Source organism: Falco naumanni, chromosome 9, assembly GCF_017639655.2.
Source record: "Falco naumanni isolate bFalNau1 chromosome 9, bFalNau1.pat, whole genome shotgun sequence".
Classification (NCBI taxonomy): domain Eukaryota; kingdom Metazoa; phylum Chordata; class Aves; order Falconiformes; family Falconidae; genus Falco; species Falco naumanni.
The window spans coordinates 27378090-27404694 of record NC_054062.1 but is presented as its reverse complement, the minus strand read 5'-3'; the positions used below and the strand labels follow the sequence as shown (position 1 = coordinate 27404694).

General features: G+C 37.2%; 1 protein-coding gene across 2 annotated transcripts; it reads left to right on the top strand.

Annotated features, from left to right (window-relative positions):
• The first annotated feature begins 2 nt into the window (after nucleotides 1-2).
• On the top strand, nucleotides 3-26449 carry LOC121093400 (protein FRA10AC1). 2 transcript variants are annotated; one of them, XM_040605578.1, is made up of 14 exons: nucleotides 49-196; nucleotides 4551-4627; nucleotides 6670-6762; nucleotides 6847-6892; nucleotides 8776-8852; nucleotides 9541-9624; nucleotides 10113-10197; nucleotides 15883-15928; nucleotides 20797-20910; nucleotides 21902-21944; nucleotides 23022-23146; nucleotides 23718-23756; nucleotides 25129-25213; nucleotides 25670-26449. In XM_040605578.1, the coding sequence occupies exons 1-14, from the start codon at nucleotides 164-166 to the stop codon at nucleotides 25710-25712; spliced, it is 990 nt and encodes a 329-aa protein (XP_040461512.1). In that variant the 5' UTR covers nucleotides 49-163; the 3' UTR covers nucleotides 25713-26449. The 2 variants fall into 2 exon arrangements, with proteins under 2 accessions (XP_040461513.1, XP_040461512.1); XM_040605579.1 differs by lacking the exon at nucleotides 23718-23756 and having other exon boundaries at nucleotides 3-196.
• The last annotated feature ends 156 nt before the right edge of the window (nucleotides 26450-26605 follow it).

Here is a 26605-nt window from a genome sequence, read left to right as displayed (position 1 = left end):
GCCCGCCGGCGGCCGCAGGAGGCAGCGCCAGGCGCGGCCCCGCTCCGCCTCTGCTCCCGGTTTCCGGGAGGGGCCCGCGGAGCAGCGCCGCGGCCGGCGAGCAGGGCCGGACGGCGGCTCTGGCCCGTGTCCCCAGCCGGCTGCACCCTCCCGCGCCGCCGCCATGGTGCCCAGCCAGCTGCGCCTCTCCGCGGCCGTGAGTGGGGCTGGGGAGGGAGGGAAGGAAGGACGGACGGAGGGGGCCCGGTGGCGGTGGGCGGCGGATAGGCCTCGGCGGTAGGCCGCGGCCTCCACCGCGGCGGAGCGGCCAGGCCGGGCCTGTGCGGGGAAAGGGCCGAGCTGCCGGCAGCGCGCGGCGGGCAGTCGGCGGCCGCGGCCCGTGCCCCTGGCTGCTCCGGTGGCGGCGGGCCGGCTCTGGTGGGCCGGGGCCGCGCCGGTTTTCGGGGCGCGGCGGCGTTGTCGGGAGGCCTGTCGGACCCAGGCGGGCCGGTGTGCCGTGCGATTTTTCTCCGTGGAGCTCTACAAAGCTCCAGTCCTCACTGTCGTGGTCTGCTGCTCCCTACCTTCCGCTCCTGCTTCTTCCATAGCTGTAGAGCTTTAATAAAGGGACAGTATCTTGCGGGTGTCTTTTCTCTTTGTTAAGGGTGTTTGCTGTAGGGTATATGCAAATACTCCTTGTAAGTGGTTTGACAAGAAGAGTGGATTTGAAGCTAATTGTACTTACTGTCAGGTTTTTACCCCCAAGTGGGGGTTGCAAAGCCTCAAAGGCATCAAGGTGGGAAGAGCATTTTGCAGCGAAGCATGCTGCCCCTCCGCATGGCCCGTTATCCAGGCAGGACAGCTCCTCAAGCCCAGTTCTGGATTCCACGCTCCCTTCAGGCCCTCCCAGAGCAGCTGGTACCAAAACAAGCATTCCGGGCTGGTTAGGGCCGCATCCGGGCTGTGAGCAGACATGAGCACAGGCCCGTGCGCTGGGCAGATAAAAGGAAGGGTGGGAGTGACACTTGTGAGGGGAATAGCAAGAGTAGCGCTGAGATCAGGAGCCACCAGTAGGGATTTTTTGTGTAGGGTTGTTTTGCCTTCTTTTTTTTAAAAAAAACCTGAACTGTCTTTTTCTGTTCAGCTGCGTGCTGTGATCAGGAGGCAACATGAACTACAATGTAGCCATTTCACTGGGTTAAAGAGAGGGTTAAAGGGGGCGGATGCAAATGCCTCCTGTAAATGCAGTGCTGGGGAGTCCACAGTGTCCTATATTGACATCAACAGTTGACATCTCTATCTGCCAACAGTTGTGTATAGTATTCGTACATTTACTGGGTTTAAGTTGATTTTTTAGGAGCCCTAAATTAGTGGGCTTGGTTCTATCTCCAGTTGCTTTGCTGTCAATTAATCCAGGATGTTGGGACTACTTAAATGTCAGTGATTTAAATGTATCCCAAAGCATATTGGTACTTGTTTTAGTTTTGTGGTTTCAGTTTCTTCTGTTGTTTGGGGGGAAAAAAAAGTTCAAAGTTGGCGCAACTAACAAAGCATACTGCTGTACCATTGAAGTTATGTAGCTTTCAGGTCCATGTTTTGATAAAACGTTTGGTATTTACCTTAATAATTTACTAAAAGCATCCTGAATTCCTGATAAATTCCATCAAAGCAAAGATTAGGGTTTATCAAATAGTGAAAGTAGTTACTTTAAATGTTCTTTCCAATGTTGTGTATCCATGCCTACATATGCCTCTCTAAAAATCTACTAGCTTGGGCACAAAGTTTTGGTATTTGCTCCTTTTTTACTACAGTTAAATACATTTTCCTTACTTGGGATTGTTTTTTGGCTTTTTCTGTGGAGAAGAGAGAAATTAGTCTTGAAATGTCCTTCCAAAAAAAAAAAAAAAAAGATTAATTTATGGATGGGATTCTTTGATTGAGTTAATTTTTACGTTTTACCTAAAAGGTTATCTTGGTATCATCCTAAGGCATCAGGTTAGTAATTGTTCAGTCCTGGTCTCCCAGAGTGGTGTTTAGCACTGCTGGAGCTGCTGATGTCAAACCCAGCTGCGGTACAGTACCTGTCCGTCCTGCTGTTGGCTATGAAGGAGTGACCTAGAAGTGTCAGGACATCAGTTATGGATTGTACTCTTCTCTCTGAATTTATCTTTGAGTGATTGTAGCAATTCAGAGGAATGGCTGAAGCTGTGAAGAGCTTTCCTGTCAGAAGAGCAGCCTCTCAGGACCCAGTCCTTAGCCATGCCTGCCCTTGTATTCAGTCACAGCTTTACAAAAGGCAGTCATAAACTTTTGAGAGCCCTATGGTATGACTCTGTTGGAGCAGCTTATCTTGCATCTTTTGTTTTTGAGTGATTCCCAGAATCAGTTGGGAGCTGATTACTGAGTATATCTACTTTCCTGGGCCCCATCATCCAAGGGCAGCCACTTTGAGAAAATCTCCTTTTATTTGAGGTTTTATCTTCTTGCCTGTTCTTGCGCATCGTCTGTCTCATGTTGACTTTCATGCATATTGTGTTGGCTTGGACTTTCTTCCCTTTTGAATGTGAAGAAAGCTCTCAGTGTTTGTCTGGGAAGCATTACTTCTGCCATTTAAAACATTCCTGGATTACCATGGTATTCTTAAAATTTAGAGGCCAAGTATAAATGTATTTGCTGCATGCTCATAATGTATTCAGCCTTTTTTAAAGACCACATAAGCTTCACTAATGAAAGTAGTGAAAGACTTGCTAGTAGAACTGCCTCAGCTAGGAGACCTGCATCTGGACTGTGGATTATCATGGGCCTGTGCTGGGAGGACTTTGCATCATTGCTGCTCTTTTGGCAGTGTACGAGGCCCACTTACACCACACACTGCAGACATACGCTGCACTTCTTTTTGGTAGCTGATAATTTTTGTGTCTCCTGGGAAATAGAAAACATTAAGGTAAATCAGACAGTTCTGATTTGCTTTTGTTCTAATACATATATATATATATATGTGAGAGCTATGCCTTCTTCAGAAGAGTTCAAGGGTAGAAGGAACACTGCAGTGTTGAAGCAAGGAAAAAAGGTACAGTTTATTATTATTACTAAAAGTAATTTTAAAAAACCCCTTAAAAGTCAATCCTTTACCATCAGTGTGAGAAGATAGTGTTTTACATACTCTGCATGATACAGACCAGTTGTTGATGTCCAAAGGGGATACAGTTGACTCTCCAGCATGGCAGTTCTGGCAGCCATTTACATCAAGAGGAGGCACCTCACCAAAATCATCCTGAAGACGTGTCTTTTTTGCAGTTTGTTTTCCTCGTGTTTTTGTCTGAGGAGAAATATGATTGTAGCTAATGTAAGAATCAGCAACGCCGATACTTAGGAAGTTTGTGTCAAAACCTTTCCTCATGCAAACATACAATAGCCATCCCTCTTGGTTTTAGCTCTGTTGTGTACATGTTCCAGTTGTGTAAATGCTTTTTTGGTGTTGGCGCTGGTTTACACGGTTCCCAGCTCTGGCTGCTTTCTTCCTGTGCTACCCCTCCAGCTGCCTGGTGTAGCTGGCTGGGGGGCTCTGAATGAGCTGTCAGGAAGTGTATCTGGGTTAAAATAATCTTCCTTGGATAGGATCCTGTGTAACTTGTGTGCGTTGTTTGATCTGGTTCATGTGTAGCTTCACAACTGTGACTGAGCAATTGGAAGGAGGGTACCAGAGTAGGAGTGAGGGAGAAGAGGTGGGATCTATTTGAGCCGTTACTTCTGCTGAAAGAATTGGACACGTAACTGTGCCTTGAAAAGTGGAGGTGGTAGATCTGGACATCAGTCAGTGCTTAATTGTCTGATGGCATTAAGAAATGGGCTATTTTGGTTTTCTTATATGCATTAATTTGATGTTGTAGTCCCGAAGTATGTGGGAAAAAGATTTCATTTCACAGTAGGAATGCTGTGCTGATTAGACAGTACATTTTTGCAGGCATATCTTATTTTGTGTTTTAGTCCTAGCCTCAACCAGCTTTCCAGCTACCAGTGTAAGACCTAATGATCTAAAATGCTGTACCACAGCCTAAGAAACTTATGTTCTCATTGTTGTTTGTTTATGGTGTGGGCACATCTGTTGCTGTCCTTCAGCCCTCTGAAAGAGTAGCTCCTGGGGAAAATACTCACCTTTTTCTTATATAAGGGAGATTGTTTGAAAGTAAAGACCAAAAATGTTTATCATACTTTTGGATATCTACATCTATGTGAAGATTAAATATGGGGGCATCTGCATATAAATTATTTATAAAGTGATCTTTTGACAAACTGTCAATGTCTTTGCCCTGTGTTATTTGGAATATACTCTGCATTGTCTATTGAATTTGGTTTGATTTGGTTTGGACGTGAGAATTTGCAGTTGCTTGCTCTCCATCTTTTTCTTTTTTATAGAAAGATTCTCTTCGTCTTTTTCTTTTTTATATATATTTCTAAATTATGTAAATAAATATAATTTACTTACACATGATGGACAGTACTGATTTCTAGTTATGCCATGTCCATATTACATTAGCAGATATATTGACTGTGTTGTCTACTATTTTCAGGCACGTGGCCATGGAGACTATGATTCTGACTTTAGTGATGAGGAGAATGGAGAGAAGTCTGTGCAAAAGACTAAAAGGTAATGTAGTACAGAATCCACACTTTTCATTATGTGTTTTTTGCAAATGGCCTATTACTGTGTATAGAAGATCATGCTATGGTATGTAAAATCTGGTATTGATTTTTCAAAAAACATGTAAATCTCTCAGATTTCTGCATCTCCTCATGTCAGGCTTGCCAAAGCATGTCATCTCCCACGGGCAGCTGATTAAAATCCGTTCTGCCATGTCCATCTGGTGTCTATATGCCCCTCAGTTCTCGCAGCAGAGTGTTTCATTTTTCCAAGCGTTAGTATCAGCTGCTGGGGTTTGGCTGTGGTGTTCACTTCACAGTGATCTTTCAGGACATGTGGAACTGCTAAGAGAGCAAGGCAGAAAAGGCCAAGTGGCAGCAGGCTTTGTAGATATAAAACACCTGCTTGCAGGAAGTGAAGAACTGATGCTACTTGCTTATTTTTTAATTTGTGAAGAGACCTGGGGATTGGTGAATTGTGTTGTACTCAGTCCTTGAAATGTAACTACATGTCTCTTACCTCAGATCACCTTTGCCAATTCTGTCAGTGGCTCGTACGATTAGTGACTTTGAATTTTGTAGTCTGATCTCTTTATATTATGAAGATTTTAATTTATTTATGTATTTATTTTGCTTTGTCCTGCTTTGGCACTATAGTCCTGTGATGCTTTCTGCACAGTACTGAACATTTTGCCTACATTATGCATGTATTTTTCTTACCTTTTCCTGTTTCTCCCTTGCTCCGTTATTGGACTTTATTTAAGAAGGCTTTCTGGAAACTTTCCTAGGACTCTTGCATATTTTCCTTTGTAGTAAAATTGAAAGAATGGGTTTTGTAGTGTCTAACTGCTTTCTGGGGGGAAAAAAAAAATGTGTTTTAATCATTGGAATAGCAGCAGGTACTGTGCTGTTCCATTTATAAAATAAATATATCTGTTCTCCGTTAAAACAGTGACTGGTTTTGTTCAGTTTTAGTTTTTTTAGTTTCTTTAAAAGGCCATTACACATTATACTATTCCACTTTTTAGGTGGAATATTAACTAACCATCAGGAGCCTTTCAAAAATATCATCATTACACTTGTTGTGGCACACTACTGCTGATTCCCAGTAGGGCTCTTACGTGGGTTCACTGTATATGTATAAATCCTTTGCTTGCTCTACGATGATATTTGTTTTCACTTTCAGGAAAATGGTAGTCTTAAGTTTTCTCCATATTGCTGTTTTATAGAGTCTCCTTGTGGGAATTTTATGCCTACAGATCCTTTTGAGCTAATGATACCCTTAGTTTCTAGAGTCCTATATTCCATACCTTGAAATATAAATTCCCTGGTTTGCTTACTACAGGTTTCTGACTTCCATTCTTTCTGCCAGCACATAATCATGGAAAAATCTTTTTTTTACTTCTATTGAGGAATGAAACTAACTAAATATACCTTTTACTAGCTAAAATGCATCGCTTTTTATTTAACTTTCAATTACTTTGTTGAATTTTGAAAGTATTTTTAGCTGGCCACTGACAAGTACGGTTCATAACACAAGTACTTAAGTTTTAAATTAGTGATTCTTGTGATTATACTATGAGAAGCAGAGCTGTTTAATGAGGTGTTGAGACATTGGCATGAAAGGATGGGATAGGGTTACTAGCAGTCAGTCTTATTCAGTGAACGTACTGTCCTTCCTGTTCCTGCTTGGCTGTGTAGCTGAGATTTATAGAGGGCTTTAAATGTGGACTGAAATGGAGGAATCTTTAGGGTTTTTCATTGTGGTTCTATACTGATAATATTGGTAAAAATGAGTAGTACAAATTGCTGTTTTAAGCAGTTTTCTTTAAATGCTAACTGTAAGCAAAAGCCTTTCAGATTTAGGACTGCAAATGAAGTAAAATCTAAGCTGATGTTGGTTCTGAAATTTGATTTTATTCACATAGAAACTGGCAATATAACAGTGTTTGTTACTCAAGTTAGTGGCAGAGTTTGGCTTATGGAAATTTTATTGCTTATGCAAAGTTCTTGACTAACTTTTCTTCCTTTTTGCCCCCCTACATTTAGTGTAAAAGAAGATGGCCTTCTGATAAAGCCGTTCCAAAAAGCTAAACAAGGCAGTGTGGTTCACAGACAATTTGCAGCTGAAGAATGGGATAGGTATCTTTTATCTATTGCTTTTGTGAGGCATTTTCCCCCTTAATGTGAAGATATCTCTCACTCAAACGCATTTATTATTAACAGGGAAGAAGCAAGAAAAAGAAGATTTCATTTGATAGCGATGGATGCCGTATCCTTCTATTGCATTTTTCTTCAGCTTTGAAGGTGGGGCACAGGTTATTCATTATGGTGAAATACTGGGATTTCTCAGTTACCGCAGCAGTTGACAATGCAGCACCAGATACTGAGTCATTCTTCAAATTAGCTTCTTTTTGTTGCTAAGATGTCTCTAAGAATGCCTCTCAGTAGAGGCATTTCCAGATTCTTCCTATATGCTTATTTGTCCTGTTTGGGACAAAATTATTATGCAGTGAATTTTATTTAGACTGGCACAAAGACACTTTGCTCTTTCAGTTATATAAATACAGAACATAATTTTATATAAGACTGCTATTATGGGTGGACAAATAAATTTCTACTGGAAATTTAAGAATGCATTAGTTAATTTAAAAGTCTATTCAAAACAGCCTTAACTCCAGGAATATCTTCTACAGATGCTCTAATGTAAGCCTGTTTAATATCATGTGCAGTTTTTGTTTATGATTTTTTGAAATCTCTTAATCATATTTCATGCATAATTTGTAGTTGCTTTTATAACTACTACTTTATTTAGAATACAGTCTTTCTCCTTTTATTTAGTTTTGACTTGGGGCAGTCATTACATGTTTTGACTGAATGTATCTGAAATACCATCAGTTCCTTGTTTGTTTAAATAGCTGTTCTTCAGCAGTAACAGTTAATAAATAGGAAAGTAAAGACTAATTTAATCTGGAAGCTCCAGTAAACAGAAAGTAACTTCTCGTAACCTGCTTAGAATTTGGTCAGACACTCCATAAGCCATCGTATGCTTGTAAAGGGGACATACCTTAATCGGTCCCACTGACACTCGTTAGCCACAGAAAAGCCCCTATATTCTGGAATGACTGCAAAATTCGTTGTGTAGAGACTTTAATGACTTTCTGATAATTTGAGTGTTTTCTATTTGAAACCTTTACTGCTTTGCAATTTTTATGCCCAGTAACTCGAATGGCAGCACAAGATAGTATGTTGTGTTAAACATATTTAATTGTGCTAGTTGAACCTTCTGTGTTTGCTTCTCTGTTTCTTCTGTTGTGGTGGAAAAAGGAAAAAAAAAAGACACATACTGAAGTTAAATTAACTTTTGGGGGGCCTTTGGAAAATAAAATATTTTCTCAATAAAATTATAATGAATGTTAGAATAGTAGGTTGATACAAATTATTCGTATTGATGCAGTCATTGCCAGGATATGTACCAGGAGATAATATATTTCCTAATTTGCTGCTCCAGGAACACCATACAGGTTAATTGGAAATATTTTTAAGTAGCCATATATGATGTTTTTACTTGTGGAGACACATTTTCTGAATAGGTAATTAGGTATTTTTTCTCAAATTATGGTACAAAATGTGTTTTAAATCATGTCTCTGAGGCCAAAGTGTTCTAAAAAAGGCATTACATATTTTCCTGTGATTTTCATCTCCAAACTGAAGCAGATAACTTTTATTTCTATGTTGATGGTAAAATGTAATAAATTGTTTAGTAGCCAGACTGTAATACAAAAAACCAAACCTGTTTCAAACCATAACGGCAGTACTAAGAAGCTGTTGTCTAAATTACAGCTGAAAAATGGACCCAGTTTCTATGTATATACATACAGAGCATATTTGATAAAGGAAGACAAGTTTATAAAGGCCTGGCAGCGGAATGAGGTTTTAAAGATGAAATTGCCTTGAAAGAGAAAGTAGGTTTTATGTGAGGCTATTGAGTAAAAATTGCTAATTGATTCCTTTCTTTCTGGAAATTACTGAACTGTTTTTGAGAAAAAAACCTTCTTTCTGTTAAGTATATAAAACCTTTTAATTTTGTTGTTTGTTTGTTTTAAGCTATGGTAAAATAAAAGTTCTGAAACAGTCCTTAATCGCTTTATTCAGTATGAAAGACATAAAAAGTTTGTGAATGACTACATTTTATACTATGGTGGCAAAATAGAGGATTTCCGACGTTCTGGGTAAGAACCATTAACAGTCTTTCCCCTCATGCCCACAAAGCTCCCCTGTTATATAAAGTCATTAAATATATTTTATAGCTTTGAGGGGAGAGGAGGATGTGGCTATGTACCAAATTACTAATTCTTTTGGTCACAAATAGTGACTACAGTCATTGTAAATATCCAGAACACAGAATTGCCTTGTTTAATTTTGTTTTCAGATTTTAATGTAACAATTTAGCATGAGCTGAATTATTTTTGTTTTGTTATGTAAAAGGAAAGATGACAGGTGAGCATTAATTGAGGGTACATTGAGAAATATCTGGCAGTACCTTCAAAATAACAATCTGGAATACTTTTGAAATGTGCAGAATTGCTATCCATTGTCCAGAATAATGATAGCCTTCTTTAGAGCTATCTATAACTGCCCTCTAACATTACTGTCTTCAATAAGAAGTATAAAAGGTATTTTCAGACAGGATCAAGTTATCCACAGTTTCAGTGGCCATTTTCCACTGTCAACTTTTCATTTGGGAAAAGGTATTCCAGGGAATAAATTTTTTGGTAGTTTTATTCCATAGCAATATATTCCTCTATGCAGTGAGGTGGAGATCACAACTGTGAAATACTTAATGTTTACCAAATTAATATTTGACTGACTTTTCATTTTAATGTTACATTGTACTAAAAACAATGTGTCCTTTTTTAGAGCAAATGACAAGACGGATCTTGATGTTATTAGAGAAAACCATAGATTCCTGTGGGACGAAGATGATGAAGCAGACATGAATTGGTACCTGGAACTATTCTAGACCACGTTATTTTTAGATCACTTGTACTAAGTTTGTGGTGTCCCCTACTAATTAAGAATTACTGTGCATAATTAGTGATCATTCTTTGATCCTTAATGCATTTAAAAATGAAAGACCTTTAGGAAGTCTTTCATGTTGTAATATTGCTCAGTAGCAAAATGAATTGATGACAGAAGGAACCAAGAGATATTTGTGCATTCTCTGAGATCCAAATGACTGGTCTCTAAACTCTGAAGGAGGCCTAGTTTGAAAAAATATAGTTTAATTTGTGCTGTAGATATGTTTTAGATGTGTTTTTCCAGTTTTGTGGAAATTACCCCTTAGCTCAATAAGCGTATTTGTTACATTTCTAGCTCTGCAAATAGCATTCCTCAGATGAAACATGTCTTTATCTTGTTAATGCTATTACAATGTAACATGAATTGTATCATGTTCTATATTTAATAAAAAATAATACCTTTTGCTATAGGGAGAAGAGGCTTGCAAAGAAGTATTACGATAAATTGTACAAAGAATACTGTATAGCAGATCTCAGCAGATACAAAGAGAATAAGGTATGTTTCATTGTTGTAAATCATCTTGGTTTTAAAGTATTTCCTTTTTTAAAAATTGCCTTGTGATTGTGGATATGTTGTGAAACCAGAATGTTAGTACCCCTTCCCTAGAAAAAGAGTTGTGAGAACTTGTCAAGTTATTTAATAAGCAACAGCAGTTTGAATCCAAGCATTGTCACTGCCCCAAAAAAGTGCTTCTGTGGGAACAGGAGCATTTCTGTCACAGTGGTGTTCTATGAAGAGGTACATTGTGTGTAAAAAAGGCAGAAAATACAGAGAGGTTAAGGAGAGAAGGCTAGAGAGGTTTGCCTGGAGAGAAGCACTAGATGAAGCTTAAAAAAAACCCTGGGAATGTTAGTGTTTTTTTAAAAAAAAAGGTCTACAAAGAGAAAGTTTTGTACTTGAATACTGGCAGAAACAATTTTGAAAAGTGTTCTAAAGCAGTGTCTTTCGTTGGTTGTTCTTTTCTGTTTATGGAAACAGGATTTGCATATTCCTTATAAATAAATAGAATTTCTTAAGAGAAACAGCCTGATTCCAGCACCACTTTTTCTTTTTAACTGGAACAGCCTGTCATTTCTAAGTTTTTGACTGACTAACCTCTTAGTCAAAAAGAATACACAAAGTTTCTATTGTGATTTTGCAGAGAGTGTTGCTGAACTCAGATGCGTCTTAGCATTGTTAGCACATAGTAACAACCCAGCCCTGCAAATACTGTCTATATAAAGTTTTTTGAGACTGTTTGTAGTGGTGAAAATTACATTCAGTAGTAAATATTTGCAGGGACTGAGCTTAAACTGATACTGGGGAGAAAAGTTGACAGCCTTCTCAAGAAATTTGGAAAAATGAAAAAATTGAATGAAAATTAACAAGAAGTAAAATGCTGAAAATGTCTTCTGTCCTTTTTTTTGAGTAAATTTGATTTTGTTTTCCTGTAGCTGTTTCATATCCTTCAACCTCCACCCCACACCCCCCAACTGATTTTTTCCCTTGAGCATGCTTACAGATTTTGTTTCTTTTGCTGCTCTGCCAAGTTTCCATATGTTTGCTATCTTTTGTGGGAAACTGTTCTGCCCCAGTTTCCTTCTTTTTTGTGTGTGTTGTGTGAACAGTGTTTCCTTGTCAGACTTCAAATGTGGCTGTCCTAACTTTGAGGTCACTCTGAATTCCTATTGATGCTCATAAGTCATTCTATATGTTTGGGATCACCACTCAGCATAACTGCTCTATCATGTGATTTGTTCTCTTAAGTTATTCTTTCTGTTTTCAAATATGTTCTGATCATGTGAGAGTCCTTTCTTAGAAATTCTTAGAAAAACAGAAGAAATGAGATTTTTCTCAATTACTGATTTATCCATGCCCATCTTTGGTACAGAAGGATGTCGAAGCAGGGTTTTTTCTTGGAAGTCAGAAACGGGCTGCTGATCCCATTCACACCAATGGAATACAGTCTGTGCTTTCAGATTTTTCCTGCCTTGATTCTTTTTCTGCATTTCCAGAAATTGGAAGTGGGATATCTTTAGCCCCTTGTGCCTTCTGTTTTGCAGTGCTGGTGCTATGAGAGGTGCAGCATGGACTACAAGCTTCTCAGCTGGCCAGTTTTTTTTATGATAGTTGTTGACACTTTATATGGTGATGCTTCGTCTCAATGTAAGACAAAACTTTTACAGTGAGAATATGCATTCACTGGGACAACCTCCCCATAACATGGTAGAGTCCCCATCACTGGAGGTTTTCAAGATGTGATTGCACAGGGTGCTAGATAATCTAATCTAGACTCCCTTTCCCACAAAAGGTTGGACCAGATGATCTTTTTAGGTCCTTTCCAGCCTGGACTGTTCTATTATTCTATGATTCTGTATCCTGCTAGGTGGATATCCTGTCAAAGTAAAGTTGGAGATCAGTTTTCTGTGATGTTTATATATATATATCTCATAGATTGAGACGTGTAGGTACGTAGTCAGGTGTCTTTTCACAACTGTAATTACTTTGCTACTTGCCAAAATCTTCTAGCCAGCTGATTCTTCTAAAGACCTCTGCATAGAGATTGTTGCTCAGATCTCATTTAGAACTTTTCTTCTGAGAAAAAGCAGTTTTCCTAAGTACTGGATAATGATAAGGGCCAGTTTCATGGGAGTTGCTCCCTTGAGGTCTGAAAAATAAGCAGAACACCTTGTCAAAGACTGAAGCTTGAAAGAAAACAGTAAGAAGCCCTGAGGCCACAGCTGCGCTTCAGTTGCTGTTTCAGACTGTTTTACTCACATACGTGCATGCGTATACACATACATATGCGGAGATGGTTGGGACTCTCCATGTCCCATAGCAGACACCCCTGTGCACTCATCCTCAGATACACAGGTGCTGTCACACCCAGAGCTGGCCAGTGGAGACCCACTCACCCTCCTTGCTCCCAGGCCACTTCACCTAGCTGATGGCTAGTCTGGCTTGGTCATCAGTGGTTCTCACACACCTGTACTCATCTCAGTTGCTGACACTACAGCTAAATTGTACCCTGTAACCCACGGTTCCACTTTCCTTTGTGTAGTTAGGACAAAAAATCTTTTCCCTCTTTCTTAATGAGAAATGCCAAGGTGACCCTCTTGGTGTGAGGTTACTTACAGACACTGGAAGAGTGTGCTCTGACAGCTCTTGCTTGTGATGGGTCTGTTACTCCTTACATTTTCCCTAGATCGGAATTTTTTAGGTCAAGGTTGTCTTTGAACCTTCAGTGCATCTTGTCTGCAAGTTTTGAGGCTGATAAACGGCCGTCTGTATTGTCAGGTAGTTTACTTCTATTGTCAGTTTGCAGTGCAATAAGGGAGAGTGCTCTGCATGTAAGTTTTGATATGCGGTGGACTATAAATGTTATCTTTGTTGTCTTATTTTCCTAGAAAGGTTCTTATCTGCTGGCTCTGTGCTTTGCTTTGTAGCTTAACAGATTGAAAATGTCTCCTATTTGCTAAGAAATGAAATCTGTCATGACACCTGGTCGTTAAACAGAATAAATTTTATTATTTTGTTTTTATTTCCAGATCATTTTCAGATTTCTAGGCCAACTTGTCTTCCACTTGGTAATATTAATAAATTTGCCTTTGTCATTGTTTTTCAGCATGGAGGCTTTTCTGTGAAAATAAAAATATTTAAAATACCTATGGTATTTTTCCACAGCGTTGTCTAAATTCATACATTTATGCTTTTCTGAAAGAGGTGACTGTGGACATGTTAGTTGTTGCTGCAGTCACTGCAAGCTACACAAGCAGTCCATATTTTATTTGGGAATTTTATTGTTTATGGATATTAAATGGTCTTTCAGATTTTTAAAACTATCATTTCTTATTAACTTAGCCATTTGATACTCTTGTAAGCATTTGTTTTGGAGTTGTTCTACTTGTTCGTGGTCTGGCTTGTAGAAATAGCTCATTTAGGATCTTGTTTGAACTCATTTAACAAAGAAGATGAGTCTCAATAAATGCTGTCTGCTGACAGTGCTTTTGCATTCTTTAATATTGCAGGCTGACTATTCAAGAACCTACCCTAATTTTTAGTTTTCCTATATAGTTTAATTTGTTCTTGATATTTTAGCTTAGTTAGAGGAATTGAGTTGTATTTACTTTTTATTTTATTGTTTCTTCTTAACCTTGGTCACTCTGTCATTTTCCATTTGTTGGTGGAAGAATCATTGGCAAAAATGGACATGGATAAGGACAACTCTTGACCTAGGTGTACCACAGGTGGTTCTGGCTCCCTCCTTTCTTCTATTTTCCTTATTTTTCTTGATACCATTACAGAAATACTCTCTAAGGATATAATCTGATTTATATCATACTTGTCAAGTTCAGACTGTGAGGCAAAATATGTATAAAAGTCTACTTCAGTAGCAAAAGTGAGCATGGGTAACTTGGTAATAGGTGAAGTAGCAGATGGACTGTGAAAAAGCAAACATGCAGATAAGGTCAAATTGGTTTTTACTCTTTATTGCCAGGAGCACACACATGAAAATTGATGCCAAAATACTGTTGATGTTTAATCATAAACTTGCATCACAAGCTTTTCAGAATTAGAATACCCTGTAGAACAGCAGATATCCTTTAAAAGAGCAAAAACAATTACCATCACTCTTTGGATCAACCATCATGAGTTCAACATTTACAGATGTATTTTACATTCTGTTTTCAGTGAACTGTTCAGCACAGTTCTTGGTTTTTACAATTGATTAATATTTGTTTGAGTAGTATAATGTACTTCAGACCACACCGCAGATTTGTAGAGTAGACCAAACCTGATCCAGCTTTAGCAAACTGTCATCATGTACAGTATGAGAGCAGAACCTGATCTCCTGGGATGTTTTTACCAGTGAAACCAGTAGGTGTGAAAACCTTGTTTGTGTTATAATAGTAATTCAGAAATTACTGGACTAATTTAAAGAGGCAAATATTTTTTTTGTGTACAGATTTTTAGTTTTCATAGACATCTTCTATGTAATATACTGACCTGGGGAAAATTAGTGCTGACAAAATATTTGGCTACATTTTCTTAAAAGCCAAAACTTTTGTTTCCCTGTTTTGTCTGATGTTCTTTGAACCACATACCACTTCATGCATGAGAACTCCATGCTGTTGCCCTTCAGATAAAGGATTATTATGGTTTATTTTAAAAATCAACATTAAAGAAAACACAGAGCACTGTACTTCTGTACAGTGTTTCAAATTAGGTTAAAAAACATTAAAAATCAATCCACTACATTAGAGAATTTATGCCACTGTATCTACGAAATGCACATTTGTGTGGGTTCAACAAGAGAAGCTTCATATTCCAAAAGAAGCTTTGGAATTCAAATGCTACAGATGGGCTTTGCAACCATTTTGGTACCTCTTTTATTTTGTAACCTTTCTTCCGCTTCTTCCATCCCCATCTTTTAACATGAAGTTCGGAGTCTTCCGTGCTTTTCTTATAGAGTGTCAATTTTATCTTGTTGTCATCCTGTGTTCATGAATTTGAAATGAAAAAACAAGATGGCCATTTTTTCAGAAGTTGTGTTCCTTGGAGTTCTATCCCCTTTGTGCTTGTTAATGGAAATAAAATTGTTTTCCCAGGCTATTCTCACTCCCTTCCATCTTCAGTCTTTTCACTAGGCTACTTGCCATTTTGAGAGGATGAAGCAGATTCTACTGGAAAGCAAAAATAGTAGATGGGTTGGCTGATCTAAAGTTTCTGGGCAACATAAAGAAAAGCACAACGTAGTTGTTGGGGTTTTGTTGTTTGGGGTTTTGGGGTTTTTTGTCTTTAGGATGTAAGAGGTGATCCATCGATACATGCTAATATGACTTTTTAGTATTCTAGCGGTTTTCCCGGTTTTTAGTCTGGACAAAATTGCAATGAAGTGTCTATTAAATTGAGTCTATCCTAATTTCCTATTTGTTCTTCTGCCTGCTATGAAGCCTTTTAGGAAGCTGTTGTTCAGTACTGAACAGCATCTACTGGAATTGGAATTGCATGTATAAATTGGAATCGTTTTGGTAAGCAGAGGCAGAGAGATATTTTTAATTAACAGAGAAAGAAGTTAAATTTTACTAACCAGAATTGAATGGATGAACTACATGCAGGGCATCAGTCAACTGAAATTAGTCTTTACATTACTGAATATGTTGTCTATTCACAGTTTAATTTTGGTTCTTATCTGAACAGTTTGGATTTAGATGGCGACATGAGAAAGAAGTGATTTCAGGAAAAGGTAATGCTGTCTTTCATTCTGTATTATGTCTCTTGTTGATGCTTTTCTTGCTGCTTTTTGCGATAATTTTGTTAAATGGTATCTGACAATACCAGTAGGTTGATAATAATGGACAATAAACAGTAACTTTATCAGATAATAATGGACTATAAATTGACCTGACTTCTAACTGTGCTGTTTCATGCCACATAGCTCTAGACTGCACACTGATCTGCGTATATTAAAATTAAGAGAATATGTGGTTTCTTTTCAAAAGGTCAGGTTTGTAATGAACACCAGCATAATGCATTTGATAATGTAGAATTTCATGGTTATGTTTTTTAGTTGCTTTACTCCAGTAGTATTTGATACCTTTAACTGAAGTCTCTCAATGCTTTTTCTAAGGAGATAATTTTCTTAACAGGTTCTCCAGTGCTGTTTTGCAAAAGTTAAAGTTCCATGTGTGATGTTTGGTTTAGGCTAAATTGATTTTGAAAGCTTCAGTGGGAATGGTTGTCATGTCTCCCAAATCCTATTTCTAAACAAGTAGCTGATTCTGGCTGCATCTGTGTGTGAGTTCTTACTGATGTGTTATTTGGACTTTGCACAGTGGTCCCCATTCTATGGCCTAGGTGTATGGACTTTTTCAAGTAGCTGAACAGGCAAGAAAATTATGTGACTGTACTGCTGATCCAGTGGGTAGATCTTCATACACATGTACCATTTCCAGAAGTCATGCATGCGCACCCAAAAAAATGGCATGGAGTGATACTGTTGATCAGAACAGTTCTGTAAACAGCTCTGTTTATTATAATATATTACAGGAAGTTAGAAATACACTTGGTTTTTTTTTTAATTATCTTTCACAGGAGGAAGTGTGAACAGTAATGCTTGGGGGGGTTTAAGCTATAAAAGATTAAAGCTCCTGAAGGCAGTTGTAGTCATATGTTGCATTCAACACTGTAGATTATATTAACAGATAGCTGTATTTGATATAGTTATATGCTTTATTTAATGCTTTTAAAAGATAATTAAAAGTAAATGAGAAATGAGTTATTTATGAAGAGTTAGTCTTCACATGGAAAAAAGAATTTAAAGCTCCATTGTACATTTTTAATATCTGGTATTCTGTATTTAAAAATGTGGGAGAAAATGCACAATTACAAGTTTCAAGCTTTTTAATTAAATCCTAATGGAAAGGGTACAATTGTAGAAGCATAGAATCGTTTAGGCTGGAAAACGCCTTTGAGATTATCACGTCCAACTGTTCACCCAGGACTGCCAAGTCCATCACTTAACCATGTCCCTAACCATCGTGTTTTTTTAAACACCTCCAAGGGTGGTGATTCCACCACCTCCCTGGGCAGCCTGTTCTTCACCACCCTTCCAGTGAAGAAATTTTGCCTCCTGTCCAATCCAAACCTCCCCTGGTGCAGCTTGAGGCCGTTCCCTCTTGTCCTGTCGCTTGTTCCCTGGGGGCAGGGCCCGACCCCCCCTGCCTACAGCCCCTGCCAGGCAGCTGCAGGGAGCGATAAGCCCCCCCGAGCCGCCCCCTCCCCAGGCTGAACAGCCCCAGCCCCCTCCGCCGCTGCTCGTGCGACTCGTGCCCCGGCCCCCGCCCCAGCCCCCTGCCCGGCTCTGGGCGCCGCAGCCCCTCGGCGGCCCTCGGGAAGAAGCAGCATCTGCCACCGCTAAGGGGCGCAAGAACCCAACCGTATCTCGTGGATTAGGCGCTTTTTCCAAGCCCGGTTTCAAAGCATCATTTTTTAAAAAGGTGTGAATCTTTAGTGCCTTTCTTTTCCATTTTTTCAGTAAAAATCAGTAATATAATATCTTTAATTAAATTTAACGAAGCATTACTACCTCCCTGTCCGATAATTCGCGTTAAAAAAGGGAGAGCACATGCTTATTTTAGCTATGACAGTGACAGTGGCGGTGGGAGCCGCTGCTGGCGGAGTGTGCTGTGGCGAGGGATGTGTGAGGGAGGGAGCGCAGGAATGGGGAGCTCACACTTGGCTGCTTTGTTCTTGACGTCTGTCTTTGTAAGGTCGAGAGGAAGGCACAGGATGAGTGAAAGGACGGGTATCACTTGTATTACAAATCGTAAATGCCAGATTATTTCATTTTCTTCTTTTCCTTCTCACTCCAGTCCTTTGATGTGGGTGTACTGAAAGTAGGCCATATTGGAGATTGCTGTTGTATCTCCTTAATTTTAAAATGTAACCTTAATGGTGGTTAATGGTATCGATACATTCCCAGTTACAATATATGGTTCTACATAATAGGCATTTTCTTAATTAAAATCTTAGGTTAGAAACTGTATTTTATAAATCAGTGAATAGTAGGTACATGATTTAGTTGGTCTGAAAATAAATCCTTAAAATAAAAAGCTTTTAAGCTATTTAAAAGATATATTTGACATGCCTTACCAAGTATTTTTACTCTACTTTCAAAGCATGAATAGTAAGGTATGGCATAAATTCTAAAATAGAAGGAGTTTTAGACAAAAGGAGATAGTTAAAGTTTTCTGTAGTTCATTGGGTAGATGTGAAATACAACTTCTTCAGCAATATGCAGAAGGAGCAAAGTTGAACATGTGGATATATTTGCTGTTTTCTACTTACTTGTATTTGTAGATTAAGTACTGAAATACTCAAACCAGGCATATTATTTGGCAAAATAGGGTTTAATACCTGAAAATTTATTTACTGTCAGGTTTTTTTTCACTATTTCATTGAACTGTTTTATTTTTAGCTTAGTAGTGTCTTTCTTAGCCTATTTTATATATGTATAAATACACATATGATATGCTCTACTTTATTTAAACAAATGTTCTTTCCAACCTGTTTCCATTTATTTTTTCTCAGTTATTCCCTCCATGGAAAATAGGCTGTGTGTCAATACCTGGATAGTGCACTATGTATCCATGTACTGATCTGGTACATCTGAGTTCTGATCAAAATACAATAAGATCAGTCTTTTGGCTCTCTAGATTTCTGTAATATATTTAATTTTCAGTACTTCATTTAGCTTGTAGGACTTACATTTGCCACCTATTCAGCTCTTCTGCAAGAAGCAGAAGGTGCTAATAGTTTTTGAAAGCACACATTAAACAGCTAGATTATGCGAGTTATAATTCTGAACATGAAGGCAATAACCCTGCAGCTCGTAGCAAGGTCACAAAACTTCAGATGGAAATGGAATTTTTGGCATACATTTTTCTTGCTGATTAAATTAGGTAACTGTCCATTCAGCATGCTGGTTTCTGTATCTTCGTTTCTTGGACATTTAACTGTGGGAAAAGTCAGTTTTCAAGTACTGAATAATCTGGCCCATAATTCCCTTTGACTTGACAAAAATATTTTTTTTAATGCTTTTATGACATTCAGATGCACTGGAGTGGTAAATACTACTGAAAAAGCCTTCAAAAAGGGTGGAATTCTGTGTTTAATCAAGTTTGAATATGTGTTGTAGGGATTGCAGTGTGAAAGGAGGGTAAGAGAAGCCTGGTTTTTTATACACATGTATGGCATGGAGCAGGGATCTACAAAAAAAAACCAACCCTACCATGATTTTAAAGATTTAGGTCACCATGAATGCAAATAAATGTTCAAGGGCATGGAATGTTGGTGGTTTACATAGTCAGTTTCTGGTTTACCTAAGAATTCATTGCTTGTCTTACAATCTGAAGATGCTGTTCCAACTACATTCTTGTGAACATATCCAGTTCCACATGCAAAACGTAGAATATCCAAAATGGATTTTACCTACTGAGAGGAGCAGCTAATCATAAATAAAACTCATGGATCTCTCTTTTCTCTCTGCCTGCTTTGATTTGGGATTTTTTTCAGAAGACATAAAGTAAACAGAGTCTGGTTAAGTTCCAAAGTTTTATATTATATAAATTTTTCCTTATAGATTTTTACTTCGTAATAGATGCAAAATATTCCTGATGACATGGGGTACTGACAGCCATATCTTACATAGGGTTAAACATATTTAATGTATATTAATTTGAAACCTTTTTTTTTTAATGGGAGCCCTGGTGGTTTTTTGTTAAAGTGTTAACATTGCAAGTGGTTTTACATTGCAGAATTGAGTATCTGAGGATACTGCCAATCCATTAGTTAGCAGCTTAAGCAGAATGTTCTGAGGTTAATCGTTCACCAACAGTCCTGCTTGTGAGCCTATTAATACGTATCCTTACAGTCAGCTCTGCATACAGATCACTCTTTTGCAGAGGGAATATATGTATCTTAATGCAATATGGGGAACCCAGTGGTGTAACCAGCACTGATTATGTGCAAATAGTTTTAAATTTAGTGTTGTATTTAACTTAATAACCCCAAGGAAGTTTTAAAGCTGATGCATATTTCTCATAGAATTGGTTTTACTTTTCTTTAAAGTGTTTATGGAACGATTAGAATACAAATTGCATGTCTAGTATATCAGATAAACTAGTAAGGTTGTAAGAAGATAAGCATCTTAATTTTGTATGTACATGATACTTTGAATAGTTTGATGTCTTGAAAGATGCATGTCTGAGTCACACCACCTGATCCATCATCCTCTGCTAAGGAAGTATAGGATGTATCCTAGTGACATTCACTTTTTCAGAGTTCAGTATTAGGCTTATTATTTCCTAACATATGCCTTTGATATATACATTGAAAAACACGGTTCAAGTTATGTTCTTTCTTTGCAAATAAGCAGCATTAGACAAGTATGATTGATTCAAGTAATGGAGGTGCTACTTTTAGGTTTTGCTTTTTTCTTGAGAAAGAAACAGAAAACAAGAAGCAAAATCTGAGCAAGACTGGAAATAAAGACACCAGATACATGCATGTTAATCACTGAGCCATGGTTTGCTGTTTCTGACTTCTTTAAAGGTCAGTTTTCCTGTGGAAATAAGCACTGTGATGAGAAAGAAGGCCTGAAGAGCTGGGAGGTGAATTTTGGTTACGTTGAACATGGTGAAAAGAGGAATGCACTTGTGAAATTGAGTAAGTCCTCCCTTGAAGGATATGTACGCCTAGAAGAAGACCAATATCTTGTGCTTTAAAAGCTATAGAGTGAGGCCCAATGATAATATTAGTTTATGCAAACTGGGAAATACTGAATAGGAGATAATTTAGCAAAATGGTCTTGATTTAGAGAATGGCTGTTATATATGACAAAGTTGTTACAGGTTGAGCACTTCATGCTGTATAATTGATGGTGTCGTAAATTACAATAACTTTATAAGCTGTTTTGTATACAGGCATGTCCAGTGTTAACGAACAACACTGCATTGCAAAGAGGGTTTCATCATTGTCATTGCTTAATCAGTTACGTGGCTTAGGAGTCCTTAGGGCTTTGGACCAGACAACTTCTTGCGCACCTAATTTTATTTTTAATGCGTACATTTTCTTCCAAAAATTAATTCTAACTTTCATTAAATCGCTTTCTTTTCCATTCTTGCCTCTTGAGTGGGATTTTCTTATTCAATATTATGTACACTTTAATATGTTTATCAGATATTTAAATTTACCAGAGATTACACAGTTACTTTGTATAAAACAAGCTAATCATGTTTTTTTTCTTTTGTGCACAAGACACTCTGTGTACAGCAGTTGGTCTCTGGCAAAGCTCTAAGAGTCTTACAAGTCTTCAGTATAATTGTAGAACAATTTGATTTGTGCTGTGACTTGATCTGTAGAACAAAAAGATCCATAAAACAGGATATCTGTATGTGCTAAACACTGATACTCTTTTATAAAGAGTTGCCAGTGCTAAACCTGTGATCTTTCTCCAGGTTTAGTAAAATCTGGGTTTGTACTGAAGCCTTTTTTTTTCTTCACCTGGGCTGCATTTACCTTGTAACTTTTGTTTTGAAGGAAAAGCTACTGAAATTGGAAGGTAGTGTGCTATCTAGTTTTATATACATATTAATGTGTTTTGTTAATTATGCTTATCAAATACATGACGGTAATCTTCTCATTCTGTCTTTTTCAGGACTATGTCCAGAATGTTCCCACAAACTAAACTTTCATCACCGGTAATGAAATATTTCAAAAGTATGGGGGCTGAATTATTGATAGATTACAGTTATGACAAACAGCAAATATGGGGAAGATTCAGCTAGATTATATGGAACTTCATTTACACTGAAATAGATACTGTTCTGGAGTTCTTAGAAAGCCACTGGCTTGACACCATTGAGAGTTAGATACTGTTGCGGTAATGAAGGTACAAAACCCCTCAGACTGGAAAAATCTCATTCCTACCCCCACAGAAGTCTCCTTTGCTTAATTTCAGCTCAGTGTTTATTTTTCCTTTCTGAAAGTTTATGCAAAACACTCTCTTTTTTATTGGCCCTCTTGCTGTGTTTAAGGGCCAGGATGCTTTTCTTAATAATACTGGGTTTATGTGTAAGTCCAGTGATTGTGCTTTGAAATGTTGAATTTCAGTTTTTGTTCTTCTTTGAGAATCACTGATTAATAGGAGAGAAGAATTGTGAATTTTTAGCCTGTAAAATATGTGGATTAAGATTAGATTTATTTTTTATTAGTACCTATATGTAATCTCACTGAATTCCACGACTATCGGTACTCAGTTTTTATGATTTTCTGAATCTGGATGTGGCATTAACTTAGTTGCATAGCTCAGTAATTGAGCCATACGATTATCTGAAAAGCACATGAAAGGGAAACCTTTGAGGTAGGAAGTGATGAGTCCTTTTCTAAAGTAGCACAAATCAAAGGTGCACCTAGATGGATATATCCAAGATAGTTAATTAATCCATTTCAAAAGTTAATTCATATTGAATTTAATTAAAGCACTGTATGGGCACATATTAAGAAGGAGAATTGACTAACTGAGATTAGTTTGATTTGTCTGGCTTCTTTTTGGAACTAAAATTGTAAAACCATTTGAATTCAGAATAAGCACAGTCAAATATTTTCTCTGTCAACTGCAGAGTAGTAAGTACTTACTTTCATTTTAATTATTTTTTTTCAGTTTAGTGATTGCTTTCAGAAAAAATTACAACAGTTTGACTGAATTAAACACTTAAGATTTACTGTTGCTTGAGGGGTACATATAATAGAGAAGGTGTGCATTCATTTTTTTAAAGGAGGAAAGAAGTTAAAGCATGCAAGAAAAGAGGCACAGCTGCACCAAACTCTAAAGAGCCAAAAGCTAAGAAGACAAAATTATCTTGTTCAGCAAAAAAGAAGTCCAAAAAAAAGGTCCATAAAGGTAAATATAGATTTTAAACCTTCAAATTCTAAAGTACTCAAATAGGTTAGTTGAATCTTAGTTTTGCTAGAGCTACATATATATATATGGATATAGATAATTATGTATAAATATAGGTATGTAACTTTCTTCACTGCAAGGTGCACAAAAAAGTAAATCTGGAGGGGAAAAAAAGTTCTATTTCTGGTCTTTTACAGAGAGAGAGAGTCTTTTGAACAATATGTGTTGCAAGGAAAACTTGTCCAAGAATTGGATATTGCATACCAGAAAGAGTTGCGAAGTATTTAATTCCTTGAGGCTTTGGATTTGAAGGCCTTTTTGAAATATGAGATAACCTTTTTACACCACAGATCTCAGAATAACATCAGCTCCAACTGATGACCTTTCAACTCATGCAAAAAAAATCTTTTTACTTAAGTGTTTGCTTGCTTTTTTTGAATGTATGGTGTGGGCGTGCATGTGCACAGGTTCACGTGTAATATATTGTGGTAGAAATATCCTTGTAAGCCATTTAAGATAACAGATACAACCGAAATAAGTGTACTGTTTTTTAAATGGTGTTTTTTTCCAGATCACGTTTCTTCAGAAGATTCAGATAATTCTGATAAAGGTAAAGTATTGTAATATCTTCTGCATTTTATGGTTTTGTAATAATTTGTGTTATATCATAGTCATTTACCATTGGTCTTGGTTTTATTCGCTGGCAGTTTTAATATTTTGTAAGATAAGAATGGTGTGTGAAAACAGGCAGAAGCACAAAGGGTCAAAATAATTACTTATAAATTCTTGGAGAAAAACTATTAGGAATTTGAAGAAGGGAATCTTTTAAGTTTAAGTAAGGGATAAAAATGTGGTCAGATAACCAAATGGAAATAATCTGAAAAATGAGAGGTCAGGTTGTTCCAGAAAAGAATCGAGGGTGCAAAAATAGGTAGATCGTTAGTAATTACATGGGTCCAGGTATGCAAATATGTGCTGTGTAATGTGTGCTGTGTAAAGAAAGTACTTTTCTGATATAACAACTACTACATTCCCTTTCAGGGAATGTTGCTAGTATGTACTCAAAAAATGAATAGATTTTAAAATAAATCCTAGGCTTCAACGAAAGCCTTTTCCATCTACCACCTGTAGTACCACAGAGACCTACGCATTGTGGGTGGATGCCCTCAGTCTTTCAGTGACTCTTTAGGCACTGGTTGCCTGTCTCAGTTATTCCAGTTCCTAGTTTCTTTTTTGATTAAACAAGCCCCATCTCCTGGTCATGCCTATTCTTGCTGCAGACTGTCTAAAAGGGATTGAGTGTTTCTACTGATTGCTCTGCTGTGCTAGATTTTTTTAGGAATTTCCTCAGCACCTAGATTTTCCCAGTTAGATACAGGAAGACCTGAAGCGGTTTTCTTAAAATTCAAACTATGCCCAGAGTCTCTGTTTTGTCAGGAAAACTCTGTTGGAAGATTGGGGGTTTTTAGGTCAGGGTGTATTTCCGATAACAAAATTTTTTTGTTTGTTTTCACTCCTGTATACTTTCATGGAACAGTTGTGTAGTAATCCATGTTTTCTGACAATGTCACTCAAAGTCAAAATTGAGAAAAGTTGTCATTCAAGTAGAAGTAAAGTAATTAATTAATTTGGTATCATGAGTTGAAACTGTATTGTAATTCTGGTTTGTGATTATACACCCTTAATTTTAGGAAGAAAGTGCCACGCTGCTGTTGTATCAAGATCATGATTTGATGATCATGTTTTGACATGATTGTTGTTATGTTTGGCCAGAATATTAGTTCATGATATCATAGAGTCTTTTTGATGCTGTATTGACCAACATTGGAAAATGTTTTCAGTTTCACTTTATGCAAAATAAAGTGTTCTTTTTATTCTCATGGTTAGAATTAAACTTTGCTCCTAGCAATACACCATGTAATTTAAAACCATTACAAATTCTTTTAAAATTTATTTCACAAGCACTTTAAATTTTTCAACAGATTCAGATAACAGTGATGCACAAGATGGTCCTTCAGATGCTGACTTTTGGAAAGGTCCTCTACAAGAAGCAGATGAAAAATCACGGTTAGTTTGATCTAGTGAACTTGTAGCTAGTGAAACATAAAGTATCCATTCAGAATTGCAATGGCAGAGATTTTTCCTGAGTGTTTTAATGAATATTCTGTCAAATTTGAAAATTATGTCAAATCTCCTTCCACGTAGTGAACCTAAGAATGTATTTTTAAAGAGGAGACATACACAACGCTGGAAGAGAACCTTGTCAAGCCACTACCATACCACTGCTGTCTTAGCCCCTATTATACCATTAATTATCTTAGAAATAAATCCTAACAGTCAACTCACTACTGTTGCACAGATGTGGAAATGTGAAGGTTATTGGAATGTAGTGTGTAAGTCAAAATGATCTGTAGCCAGTACAGAAGTCTGCTACGTCTGTTTCATGCAAAGATTATCTCCTAGGTACAGATCCAAAGCAGAACTTTCTTTGACTTTTTTCTTTTTCTTTTCTTTTTTTTTCAGGGAAGAGGAATTTGATGAATATTTTCAAGACTTGTTTCTTTGAAACTTGAAATTGACGTAGATGGATTTTCTTCATGAATTATGAAGATGAAAGTTTGGAAATCTGGTCATAATTAGGGACTGGAGACCTCTTTCTGCCAGCAAGCATACCTTTTGTACAGTGACTCACATGGACCATTTGGGTAGATTATCTTTGTAGAAGGCTTCAGTTTTAAAATTTTTCTTTTTCTTGTGGTAGGCTGTGTACTCATGAGATAAGAGAAATATTTTTTTCAGTTCAATGCAAAAGATACGTGGCACGCAAACTTACAAGTAGGAAGGATGTAAACAAACAAGAATGTAGTTTATTGACATTACATCACAGAAGTTGGCTGCTTTTTTTTTTTAATCCCAAACTTCAGTTATTGCCAGATTTTTGTAAAGAGATGTTTTGGAAGATTCTGTTATTAGTTTAAAGCCATACACTTTAATGTATTCATATTTATAATTTACTAAACAAGAGGTAATAGCCTTAAACTTATTGGTCATATAGACTTTAATATTCAGGTATTAGTCTTTGTAAGTATTTTCAAATGTTATTGGAGAAGTTCAGCTTTTATCAAATATGTATTTTGCTTGAATTAAGTAAACCATATCTGGAATGTCTCCCCTACTCCTTAAAAAGTTTAGTTCATTGTGACTTTAAATTTTAGTTATATGATGTGATTGATAATTCCACTTATAAAAATCTGGTTGGTTGGTAAAATTTTTGATTTAAAAAATAAAGTGTGTGGCTTTCTACTGGAGATGTACATGTGACTTTTATGTTGTCTGTGGTTTCTGACCTCCTTAACATTGATTGAACATTAATCCTTCTTTAAAGTGTAATCCTAAATATACAAGTAAATAATGTATTTTGCTTGAGAAACTTACTGGATTCATCTTCCTCTTCAAGTT

Bases quoted from the DNA above. Each gene is read 5' to 3' on its own strand.
- LOC121093400 (XM_040605578.1), top strand. From the start codon at position 164: ATGGTGCCCAGCCAGCTGCGCCTCTCCGCGGCC. The intron at 6,893-8,775 runs GTATCCTTCTAT...CGCTTTATTCAG, and splicing joins ATTTGATAGCGATGGATGCC to TATGAAAGACATAAAAAGTT. The intron at 23,147-23,717 runs GTAAATATAGAT...GTTTTTTTCCAG, and splicing joins CAAAAAAAAGGTCCATAAAG to ATCACGTTTCTTCAGAAGAT.